Source organism: Hemisphaericaspora subhashii, assembly GCF_019202705.1.
Source record: "Hemisphaericaspora subhashii strain CBS 10753 chromosome Unknown scaffold159, whole genome shotgun sequence".
NCBI lineage: Eukaryota > Fungi > Ascomycota > Pichiomycetes > Serinales > Debaryomycetaceae > Hemisphaericaspora > Hemisphaericaspora subhashii.
In genome coordinates this window covers 10,135-22,839 of record NW_026057166.1, presented here as the reverse complement: position 1 = coordinate 22,839, position 12,705 = coordinate 10,135, and the positions used below count along the sequence as shown (strand labels likewise).

The 12,705-nt window shown below is 35.5% G+C and overlaps 6 protein-coding genes across 6 annotated transcripts in view; 3 read left to right on the top strand and 3 right to left on the bottom strand. All coding sequences in view use genetic code 12, as the record gives it.

The window, feature by feature from the left end:
- Positions 1-47: 47 nt before the first annotated feature.
- J8A68_000032 (uncharacterized protein) lies at positions 48-905 on the top strand (the record flags this gene model as incomplete). The annotated part of the gene is made up of 1 exon (XM_049406473.1): positions 48-905. One exon carries the CDS (start codon positions 48-50, stop codon positions 903-905), a length of 858 nt encoding a protein of 285 aa, XP_049266669.1.
- A 2,797-nt stretch (positions 906-3,702) lies between these two features.
- On the top strand, positions 3,703-4,668 carry WSC1 (Wsc1p; the record flags this gene model as incomplete). Its single annotated transcript, XM_049406363.1, has 1 exon — positions 3,703-4,668. One exon carries the CDS (start codon positions 3,703-3,705, stop codon positions 4,666-4,668), a length of 966 nt encoding a protein of 321 aa, XP_049266668.1.
- Positions 4,669-5,878: 1,210 nt separating this feature from the next.
- On the top strand, positions 5,879-7,181 carry J8A68_000030 (uncharacterized protein; the record flags this gene model as incomplete). Its single annotated transcript, XM_049406252.1, has 2 exons — positions 5,879-5,905; positions 5,982-7,181. 2 exons carry the CDS (start codon positions 5,879-5,881, stop codon positions 7,179-7,181), a joined length of 1,227 nt encoding a protein of 408 aa, XP_049266667.1.
- Positions 7,182-7,822: 641 nt separating this feature from the next.
- CTP1 (Ctp1p) lies at positions 7,823-8,776 on the bottom strand (the record flags this gene model as incomplete). The annotated part of the gene is made up of 2 exons (XM_049406141.1): positions 7,823-8,692; positions 8,759-8,776. The coding sequence occupies 2 exons, from the start codon at positions 8,774-8,776 to the stop codon at positions 7,823-7,825; spliced, it is 888 nt and encodes a 295-aa protein (XP_049266666.1).
- Positions 8,777-9,201: 425 nt separating this feature from the next.
- On the bottom strand, positions 9,202-11,460 carry SNF5 (Snf5p; the record flags this gene model as incomplete). Its single annotated transcript, XM_049406030.1, has 1 exon — positions 9,202-11,460. One exon carries the CDS (start codon positions 11,458-11,460, stop codon positions 9,202-9,204), a length of 2,259 nt encoding a protein of 752 aa, XP_049266665.1.
- Positions 11,461-11,673: 213 nt separating this feature from the next.
- The window catches only part of POL1 (DNA-directed DNA polymerase alpha catalytic subunit), a gene marked incomplete at both ends in the record, with an annotated part of 4,440 nt that continues 3,408 nt past the window's right edge, over positions 11,674-12,705 (bottom strand). The window contains one exon of the mRNA XM_049405920.1: positions 11,674-12,705. This exon is cut by the window's right edge and continues 3,408 nt beyond it. Within this exon, the coding sequence (XP_049266664.1) occupies positions 11,674-12,705 (1,032 nt within the window).

Genomic DNA, 12,705 nt, shown 5'->3' with positions numbered 1-12,705 from the left:
GATTGTTTACGAAATGGTCATTTTATAATGAATTAGAGAAATCACCAATGCCGGAGATATTGAGGAGTAGTTTGACAAATGTGGTTTTATTATTGTTGTCATTGGGGATAAATGATTTGATTGGGTTTGAGTTTATGGACCCGCCATCGAAGGAATCGATAATGAGGTCGTTGGAGGTATTGTATGCTTTGGGAGCATTGAATTCTAAAGGGAAGTTAACGAAAACGGGATATAAGATGAGTGAATTTCCTTTGGACCCGGTGTTGACGAAATGTATTTTGTTGAGTGAGAAATATGGGGTGACGAAATCGATTATTGGGATGATTGCGATGATTAATGAACTGGGTAATTTGTTCTATAGGCCGAAAGATAAGAAAGAACTTGCTGAGAAGAGGAAGGAAGAATTTGTGAATGAATTGGGGGATCAATTGATGTTGATGAAGATTTGGCGGGATTGGTGTGATGTTGGATATTCGAAATCTTGGTGTGATGATTATTTTATTCAATATAAGACGATGAGAAGGGTTAAGAATGTGTATGATCAATTAATTAAATTAGTCAAGAAAATAGGAATTGAAATATCGAAAGATGGTGAGAGTAGTGTTAATAATCGAATGATTCAAAAGGCTATAGTTGGTGGATTTTTCATGAATATTGTCAAATTGAATAACATGGGAGATGGATATCTGAAATTGAAAGGCGGGAAGAATGATGTTGGATGTTTTATTCATCCTTCATCTTCATTATATAAGGTTAAACCTAAACCGAAGATGATCTTATATAATGAATTGGTACTTACAAGTAAAGAGTATATGAGAAATTGTATGATTGTGGATGAAAATTTAGTCAAAGAAATGGCTAGTCATTATTATAATCCGATAGACAATAAAAAGCAGAACCAGTAGAAGACCAAACAGGACACCCCAGTCGAACAATCTATCATCTGCATGATTTTAGCTTATATAAATACCTAGTATAGATATAGTAGATACGTTTAATCTAAGAAGTGGTTCTAGATGTTTCTTTCACAATAATGTTAACAAGAAAATCAGATCCCAAGGGGAAAAGTGTAAGTACGGTATATACTGTACGTTAAATGGATATTTTACATGGTTTATTATTAATTGAAAATAGATCATGTAAAAGATCCATTTAACGTAAATACCATAGTTACACTTCGTGTCTGGAGGTACTGATTTTGGTGGCTTTAATGTTTCATAACAATACGTTTTTTTTTGCAGCAATTGGAATTGACATAATTCTATCTGGAATGAACCTTGGATGGTTTTCTTTTGAATTAACTATTCTCACTTTAAGATCTCAGAACATTAACTCTCTTATGTCTGGAAGCTATCACACCAATCGATATCACCTGTATGAGAATTACGATTTATTCTTTCTAGATTTTTAGGATTCGTTCAACTGAAGATTGCGAAATGAAAACTTGGTTGAATAAGTTGTAAGCAATTGTTGGTTGTCAATAAACACTGGAGGAAGATATTGGGTGGCTTTCATAATTGTAGAAAAGTTGAATTATTTTTCATAATTCATTCTTTGTAGTGATCCTGAGTAGTTAAAAGTACCTGAAAAAAATACAAATCATAAGTGTATTAATCTTTGTTGATATTTCGAAGTGGTAGTAGTTCACAAAGCTAGGGAAACGCTTCAAGCTAATGAAAGGGTTTAAAAATTCTATAGCTTGCAATATTTCGAGATAATGAACCATCTATTGGTATTACTGAGTCCCTGGGTTTGGATACACATATGATCTGGTTTGAGCCAATGGCACAATTGTAGTTATGGTTTTGAAGTCATGCTTTTTGACTTTTGTTGGATCTAAATACCAATATTTACTGAGGACAACAACCTGTGTTTGTGCAATCACTGAATAAAATCAATGTGTATTGGACCCGTGTGAATGTCTGACTTGTGTAAGAATGAAACACAGTTATCGAGGAAATAAGCTTTATAAACCCTGGCAGAGCGTTATCTATTTGATATCTGATATATTATGGGCTAATTAATACCTCCCTATATGACTTATATATATAGGAATTCTCTAACCAAACTAGTTTTTACAATCTTTTAATTCCAAAAGGTGGAAATCCACTCATATTAATATTAATCCAGAAATGCTCGTCAAAGCACGTCTAAGCAAACCCCTAAGGCAAATCCCGACTAATAAATATTACTCTAGGTGTCTAAGCAACTTACTGAATAACCAAGTTTACTTTTAACCTAGCTTCGTCTTTGGGAACCGACAGACCTAAAGACTACAGAATGTATATCATCCCGGGATTCATCCTTACAACTGGTTGTTCTATGGTGTAATTTCAACCTCTGGCGCATTTCTTTTGCAAATACCGTTTGGTTCAAGATCAAACACATGCATTATTATTCAAGTACACGAATGACGTCATTTTTTAAGGATGTTGCATGTCCAACATCCTTTAATTAATTAATTAGTGTCGGTTGTTTTTTTTCTTGGTTGATACACCATGTTTCAGGATCTGATTTAAATCCAAGCATGAAAAATTCAATGGGGAAGAATCATGATCTAGTTAAGCACGAATTGTTTCAGAGTATCGAGATTATGGATCTAAGAAAAAGAAATCTGTATTAGATTTGAGATGATACATGTACAAGATTTTCAAAACAATCTAATCTGATACATATTAGATGGTTATCTTATGCCGATGTGGGGTCTGTAGATTATCTGTTTTTGCAACACTTTCAAAAAAGGTTGTGAATATGGTATATCCTGACCCAACAACTGACAGGTGAAACTTGTAATTAGAGTTCTAGAATCGGGGGTTTGGGGTTGCATTCCTGTATTGTTTATTCTGAATAAACAATCGTGGATATGTATACACGCTAGAGAAATAAAGTTTTATAGATCTTTGGATAGATCAAGACAATGAACAATTGAGTATAAACAATAAAGCTTAAACATTTTTGGAATGGAGTATTTCGCGTAGTTACTAAAGTACAGCAGAATTGGTGAAGTGATTGTTGATAATTTGGCTTATTAAATCATAAAATGTAATTTATATAACCTAAAATAGAATAAATAAAGTTTTAGGTTTTTTTACAGTTAAGCATTTTGTTATTATGTAAGACTAAACTTTATTATTAAAAATACGCGAAACATTTTTATATAATACATTAAAAAATAATTGTTAGTCTTGTTTTAGTTATTGTAAAAACGCGTAGAATCTGATATAATTACAGTTTAGAAATTATTTATACAGTTTAAATAAAAAAAATGTAAACTCACCCTCCCCCTTTCTAAATTACAAAAAGAATAAACTGTAAAATAAATGTGTAAGTTAGAAAATTTCTTTTTTTTTTTCCTACAGTTAATAATAATTTTTCGTCTATTTACAGATTATTATTATTTTACACAATCATCAATTTTTTCCTTTAACAACCCAAAATTCAAAATTTAACCAACCAAAATTAAATTTTACGTTCCATTTACCAAGTTTACTTACTTATTACCACTGACTTTCATTTAACATTGATCATTTACAATCATTAACCATTAAACCAACCAACTATAATCTACTAGTACTACACTCTGGTTACGACAATTAAAAAGTAACTTGCAAAAGATTTTTCATTCGTTTGATTTCCACGACTACATACCAATTTTAACAATTCAATTCAATTCAACTTATACATAAAATATAAATAGCAAATATGAGACTACAGATACTTATAACAATATCATCATTATTATCAATATTACCAACCATAGTACAAGCCTTCGACGAGCCAGCGAATTATATTGGATGTTATGGTGGTTCAATAACAGGTAAGACATCTAGCTTCCAATGGCAATCATCAGGAAATTGTCAAGAAGCATGTCCAGGATATGATTATGTTGCAATCCAAGGTCAGAAATGTGTTTGTCTTAACGATTTACCTAGTAATAATAATAAACTTGCTAATGATAAATGTACAACACCATGTCCCGGTTATGGGGTCACAAGTTGTGGTACGGTTGATGATGATTTATATACCGTGTATCAGGGGGCTAATGGAAATGCAACTAATCCAGTTGTTGTTAGTAGTAGTAGTAGTATTGATACATCTAGTATAACTTCAAGTCCTACATCTAGTAAGACGGTGATTACTTCTTCTCATACTACTGATAATAGCGTGGTTGTTAAAACAATTACTCAAGATTCTAATCCAACTGAATCAAGTGATTCCAATAATAGCAAGACCAACGACAACAAAGATGAAAATAAATCCACCAACATTGGTCCAATTGTTGGAGGTGTAGTTGGAGGTGTTGCTGGGGCCGTAATTATTGCGGGATTAATATTTTTCTGGATAAGAAGAAATCGAGAAGATGATGATGATGATTATGATGAAGAAGAATTCTTTGATCATAAACCAATTAATAGGAATGTCGGGGGGTCTAGGCGAGTTAAACCAAGTCCTTTGGATATGCCAATGACTAATCCATTTGTTGATCCGGCAAATAGTAGTACTACACCAAGAAGAAATGATACTGTACATCATGGTGGAGGATTTGTTGATCCTAGAGTGAATCCTATTATGATGGGTGGGAGAAGAAGATTAAGTGAAGGTAGTTTTATTGATGAAGCTACTAATTTCCCTAGAAAACCTTTACAAGTTGCAAATCCTGATAATTAGAATACTTTATATGTTAAAATTTTATGAAAGAAAGATGATTATTATACAGATGATTGTTTATTTAAAAGAGAGATAAAGAGAGAGGAGTTTATGTTAGATTTGGGTGTTGATTTTGTTTTTGAATCGTTTTTTATTTTGTTATTTGTTGTTGTTATTAACAGTTGTTCTTGTTATTGTTTGTTTGGCTTGCGTTTTATTATATAAAATATATCTGTATTTGATACATTTTTATTTCACCTTTTTACTTCCAATATTGATTGATGGGTTTGATGAAGACTAACATAAGATCCTCAATTAACTTCAAGTAAGTTCTTTTTATATATATTTTTATTTTGTTTATACAATTCAATTTTACTTTTCATTTCATTTTGACGTTATCTATTGGTACTACAAATATCGATGATTTGATAATAGTGTAGTATAGTATATGAGAGGTGAGAAGCTATTGAAGACATATTTAATGTAAAAATGAATGTTTCAGATTAATGGTGTAATATTGTAATTCGTGTTAAACTTCTAATTTGCAGCTGTAAAGAGAAAAGAAAATTGCGAACTTCGGATATCAGGGAAACATAACTAAGAGTAGTAAGAAGTACAACGTAAGTTACTATATGGAAACCAAGAATCATAACTATATATGGGTATGATTACCCAATGAAATCAAGATCGTGTAATATTGACCTGTTACAATAATAAGTACAGTTAAGATTAATTTATCAATTTAATCAACAATAAATTGCTTAACTTATAACACAAAAATAGTTAAATAATTACATCATTAGTATTTAACACGTTGGTAACCCTATTACACATGCCATGGCATATCCCAATGTATTTATATAGAAAATGTATAGCTAATAGATATGAGTTAATTGTATCTACGTTGTTATTTATAGAGGCTGTGTGCTATATACAAGATCTTTCTATCAGATGGTTTAATGTAGTTTCATAAAATTCTGTCCTGCTTTTCCCTCTAAAAATAGAAATTTATTAAAGTTTTAAATTATTTTTTTTTTTTTTTTCTTTCTTGCCTTTAAACAATTTTTTTTATTTTACGTTATTTCTATTTAAACGGAATACGACAATAAATATTCATTCTTTCATAATAGAATACTATATTAGATTAACTACTCCTACTATCATTTAGATTCTATATATATATAGTATTCATTCATTCACTTGATATACATAACCCATACACAACATACTTATGCCAACATCACATACATATGAAAGAGTATGTATATTTATTTACTTTATCTATCTATTGAGGCTATGTTATGAAACACCTTTTACTAACACACACACACTAGTTATCTACTAATCAAATGATACCTAATGCACAACAACAATCACAACAATCACAACCACTGCCGTCTACTCACCAACTGACAAATCTATTACAAACGGAACAAGCGGAAGAACAACAAGGGCTATTAACTTCATTCACCTCAACCCTATCATCATCATCAACTACCCCCATTATCCCCTCATCACAAACAAATCCTCAATCTAATACAGACAATAGATTATCATTCACAATACCGTCTTCTCCTCCAATAGCATCATCATCAACATCCCTTCCATCCCCTCACGCGAACGATGTCGACGACCTCGAACAACAACCCTCATCCTCTTCCAATCCCACAGCCAACCCCAGACAATCCACCCGTATAAAAATAATCAACATTTTCCACAAATACATCCCCATAAAACAAACCTACGAACGTATAAACAACGGCCTAACCACCGGCAGAATGCAACTGAATGCTCCCGGCCGTTTCATCGGCCAGGGGACCGACGGAGTATTTCGAAACCTAATGGCAAAACCAGATCTCGAATCCACATTACAACAACAAGAATTAAACCCCCCTTCATATGAAGAAGCCGCCGCCGATGCGGCCCCGGAATATTGGGATCTGAATGTCATATCGCCCATGTATGAAGATGAAGTGTTTGTTGAGGGTTTACCCGTAGGGAATGTGGCGAATTTTGTTTGGAATGGATTGGTGAGTGTTGCGTTCCAATTTGTGGGGTTTATATTGTGTTATTTGTTACATACTTCCCATGCGGCCAAGGAAGGGTCGAAAGTGGGGTTAGGGATAACACTTGTGATGTATGGATGGGATATCGTGCCGGCTAATTTTGGACATCTGGATAAAATCCCCAAGATGTACCTTCCTACCGACCCAAATGTATTCGATGGAATCGACAAATTAACTCGCATTGGGGGGAAACATGTTCCAACTTTTAAAACTGAGTCCGGGGGTGTTTATAGACATAATCGTCCAGGACATGGGGGCGGGAGTAATAGATCAGCTCCATATGTTGCATATGGATTGATTGCATTTGGATTGTTTATAATTATAAAAGGTTTCGTTGATTTTTATCGAGTTAAAGTTACAGAAAAGAAAATATTAGCTCCTCTGCAGGGGGGGAGGAGTAATAATAATGGAGAAGATAATACTACTTCTGTGACTGAACAAGTGGAGAATGCCACTGATGAGAGGTGAGACGGGGAACTGTTTGTATATTAGATATATATTTTTTTTATAGAATTATATGATTTCTTTAGAATATTGCACCCGAAGGGTGCAATCACCCGAAGGGTGATATCTCTACGAGCCACTTTGTTTTTTTGAATATAGCACCCGAAGGGTGCAATCACCCGAAGGGTGATATCTCTACGAGCCACTTTGTTTTTTTGAATATAGCACCCGATGGGTGCAATCACCCGAAGGGTGATATCTCTACGAGCCACGTTATTTTTTTGAATATAGCACCCGATGGGTGCTATCACCCGAAGGGTGATATCTCTACTATGATTTCTTAGAATATTCCACCCCTTTGGGTGGAATCACCCTTCGGGTGATATCTCTACAAACCCATCAGTATAAATACGGAAATACGTTGACTTCGTCAACGATTTATCTATTGTCTATATAACAGTCTATTTCATAATGATCAACATCTCTTCATAGATTGTAAAAGAATATGGCACCCAAAGGGTGATATCTCTACTATGATTTCTTAGAATATTCCACCCCTTTGGGTGCAATCACCCTTCGGGTGATATTCTCTACAAACCCATCAGTATAAATACGGAAATACGTTGACTTCATCAACAATTTATCTATTGTCTATATCTAACAGTCTATTTCATAATGATCAACATCTCTTCATAGATTGTAAAAACAATCCCTCCACTAAGCACCAACCTCCCTAATCTAGGAGTAGCTCCCTTCCAAAAAGTCAACAACCCTTCCTCTCTAAATATCTTAACAAAACAATTCACAGTACTAGTATACTTCTTATCCGCCCCCAATGCCTGCATTCTCGTCTTGACAGTATCGATAGGCATGGTAGTATATACCGTAATAATCCCCGCAAAACTCCCCACCGCAAACGTGGCTGCCGAACTCAATGCCTGTCCCGGTTTCCGACCTTGGGATTGTTGAATCATGGTCTTGATAGCATTATATGACCCCAATCTAACAGCTTGATTCGCCGCTTGTCTCATCGATACGGGCAATACACCGGCATAAATCCCTTTAAATCCTAAATCACGACATAATTTAATCGAACCCGATATTAATCCGTTTTGATACTTGGGTTTAGGACTCTGTTTATCATCAATCAACGCCGTCTTGATCGCCTCGAATGGTGTAACAGCAATCACACTCTCCAATAACCCGGCACCCAATCCGGCAATCACCCCCCTGGGGCCGGATAGTTTTCCATTCTTGTCAGCTAGGAGTTTTTTAATCGAATCAAACCCCAAGAACCTGACACTGGCTTTCACGGTGTTTCCAACCACGAATGCCGGGCAGCCGACGTAGAGAGAGGATATTCCTTGGGTTTTGGCCACGGTGTAGATTAGGACTAAGGGATTACGGGATTGGGTTGAGGTTTTGGAGATGAGCTGGAGTCGGGTTTTGGCGAATTCGAAAGGATAGGTTATGGCACCTTCTATGGCACCTGCGGTACCTCCTGCTATAAATGATTTGAAGGGGTCGACCTTGGGCTAGCGGATGGCTGGTTAGTATTATGTGGGTCTAGTTGGGGTTACTGGTTGAGAAGAGGGACATACTTTATCTTGTTTGGTCATTTGTGTTGGGTTGGTGATGATGGTTATATGATAAGAAGTTCAATTGAAAAATTTTTCAGATTTATAAATTTATATTTTTTTTATTTTTCTGTGGAAGGTGTGAAATGTGGAAGCGCGGCTTATCAAATTATCTTCTGAGTCATCGGTCAAATTAAAATGCCGATTAAGGGATTGCGTAATCCGTCACAAAAAAAGATACAAAGTATGGACTAATGTTGAAACTTGTACACTTATACTAAAATGGAATATTCTTAAGAGGTTATCCCAAATAAAAATCAAGCTAAAACTCAGCCCTAGGTATAAGGTGATAAACTAGTTATGAGGGCGTAAATCTAAAGTGGAAATTACATTGGGTGCAAATTTTATATGATTTCTACATTTTATTAAATTTAATTATTACAAAATACTGTACAAAAAGTTCAACACTATCTTCTTCTTGGTAATTTAATAGTTACAAACAAATTACCCAAAATAGGATCATGATCATAACTAACTCTCTCCCCCTCACTACTATATTCTGGAGTTGGTGGTTTATAATCCGGATTTCTCACTTGTGTCCTATTAATATAAATCTCATTATATTCATATACTTCAGGCACCCCTAAATCAACAGCACCAGGTAAAATCGAACTTGGAGCCGGAGTCCGGAATGTTTTTGGCAAATCTGTCAAATCGGGTAATGTTGGTCCACCACGACCAGCATGTGCAGCAATACGACGAGAAGTTATGCCACGACCACTAACAATCGTCGGCTGGTTTTCTTCAAGGAGATTATGTCTTCTCTTTCGTCTACTTTCTCGTTCGATTTCTTTTTCTAATCGTTCGACTTCCAATTGGGTTAATTTGATCAATGAAGGTGAAAAATCAGCCACATTTGTCGGATTCCTCAAGATTGAAAAGAAATCATCGACAACTTCATAATTCTTCGATACGAGTCTTAACGAAGGTAATAAATGATTCCTAATCTCATCTTCATGTACTGGTGCCCCATCATAATTATATCCAACTAAATTCAACGCCTTATGATAAAATTGCATTTGTTCTCTTATAGTATGCGCAATCGCAGTTGTGAACTCCCCCGGTAAACATAATTCATCAGTCATAACCATGGCAAATTCTTCTGGATCATGTTCATTACAATTCAAAATATCCCATTCGAATTGATCGGTTAATTGGGTATTATTGATCGTGATGTCGAGTTTTATGGGCACTCTGATCTCACCCATTGTTTTGAGGGGTTTTTTCAGATAGTCACTGATTTGTTCTTTGATGGTGGTGGCGATGATATCGAAATACCCTTTGGGGATGAATTTATAATCTTCAAGAAGTTGTTTCACGAAGGATTCAACGGACATTCCTTCTTCATTTAGGTCCCATAAAAAGGTGTCACGGAGTTTGAATCGATCACGTTCTTGATCGAAATCAAGTCGGATGGGGACGTAATGTTTGGGTTTTTTGGAATATTTCATGACTCGTTCATTTATCATCCTGTCGGTTAGATCACGTTGCGGGAGATATAATTTCGTGGAGGTGTTGGTTATCCCATTGGCATAGCCTTGATATCCTTCTCCCCAAATACTATTATTATATTGTCCTTTATTGCTTAAATTGATGGAATTCATTCGAAGTTGTTTGATATGATTATAGGCTTGGATATCTTTATTAAAATTCTCCAACGTGATTTTATTCTCCCTAGTTTGTTGATTTAATTTCGATATAAATTGAGAATCCTTCTTAATCATAGATTCATATACTTTAACATCATAAGGTACTGACTTCCCCTCGGATCTTAACTTATCCGACCATTCATGGAAACTTGTCAACGTCTTCATCGGAATCTTACTCAATACTTCCGGAGGGAACTGAGGAGCAAGGCTCGAAGTAATAATCGGAGTCGCACCCATAATTGGTGGTTGTTGAATAGGAGTAGCACCACCAATACTACCAACTCCAGGTCCACCTGACATGACTCCAGGATGTTCCATAATCGGATTTGGACCACCACTACCAGGTGCACCCATAACAGGAGGAATACCAGTTCCAATCGGGATATTACCAGCCATAGGTGGTGGTCCAACTCCAATAGGCCCCCCTCCAGGCTGATTAGGTAATCGGGCACCAGGTGGGAGTTGTTTATTTATCATGGCCATATTTGGAGGAATCCTTCCCCCTGGCACCATCTGGGGTGATAATTGATTAATTCCGGGCCCTGGGGCAGGTTGTGGTGGTGGTTGTTGTCTATACGGCATTTGCGCTTGTTGTTGTGGGGGGATACCACTTGGTGGTATACCCATTTGTCCCGGTGGTCCTTTCTGGTGTTGTTGTTGTTGTATTCGTTGATTCATCAATATTTGTTGTTGTTTCAACATTTGTTCTCGGGTCATTTGTTGTTGCATTTGTGGTGTTGATTGTTGTGACATGGGTGGTCTGTTGCCTGCTTGTTGTTGTTGTTGTAAGGCTGCTAGTTGTTGTCTTTGCGTGTATGCTCGTACTATTTCGTGAAATTGGGGATGGTTTTTGAATGCTTGTAATTGTTGGGGGGTTAAGTTGGCCAACATTTGTGCTGTGAGGACATTACCTGGTCTACCTTGTTGTTGTGGTTGTTGTCCTTGTGACTGTTGCGGGTTCATCGGTGGTTGTTGTTGTCCCGGACCACCACTCCCTGGTTGTTGGTTGTAGTTCATATTGATTGATGGATAATGTAACCCCACGGCTTTTTAAAATGCTGGTTGTTGTTGTTGTTTGTTAGTTTTGTTCTGTAAAGAGAAATGAGAAAAATTTAAAACATAACTTGTAAAAAAAAAGAAAAACTGTAAAAAATAGAAGAAATTGGTAAATACACGTATTACTGCAAAATATTCAATTTTATAAACTATTATACAAACCACTAACTAAATCTAATTATTCATAAACTCAAAGATCATTCCCATATTAACATACCTACGACCACATTCACCCAAATACTTAGAAACAACTTCTTGACAATAACCAAACATTTCTCTATTTTGTTCAGCCAAAGCATCAATTTGTCCACTTGCCAATTTTTCAATCTTCTCTTGTTTATCATCTTCTTCCAATACATCCATCAATGGTCTTAATTGACGTTTCTTAGTCTTATCAATATCAAACAAAGAATTAAAATAAAGCAATTGATTATATAATGCTTTATCACTATATTTATACTTCATAATCCCTTTACAATCCATAGCTCTACCACTTGAACCAATACATCTTTTACCATATACTGATATTTGTCTAGTTTGGATCCCACATGCTGGATCATCACATACTAACCACCCAGAATAATATAATGCAATATGCTGTCTAATACTACATTCCAATTGTGAAGTTAATTTAATCAATGGGAAAGTATATTCACATTTCTGACAACAAATACCATTAAAAGTGACTTTGTATTCTTGAGAAGCTTGAATCCCACCAAATCGGAATGAATGTCCACATTTACATCTGAGTACCAAATATGAAGTTTGTCTAAATCTTTCAGAATCGGAAATACTTGATTCAAGTGGCACGATTTCTCCATTGTTTTCATTATTTCTGGTACGTAAGATATATTTCCTAGTGTCGATTCCTAATGAACTTGCAACCCTCATCATATCTACTCCTTCTATTCTTTCTAATAATCTTTCAACGGGGGCAAAGATTTGTTTTTCCAAATAGTAGTTGGGGTCAGGTTTTAGTTCATCCCTCTTTGCCATGACTTCTTGGATTGATCTAGCACGTTCTGCTGGTGTGGATTTATCTTCGTCGTCGGCTGGTGAGGTTATGACATAGGTGATGACACTACCGGCTTTGATAACCTTACCTTCAGCACGTAATTTCAAGGCAACTTGGACTTGGGGCATGGATTTCCCATTAGGGTAGTTTTTAGGATCTTTGGATAATTTGGTGTTGATTTTGAATTTATC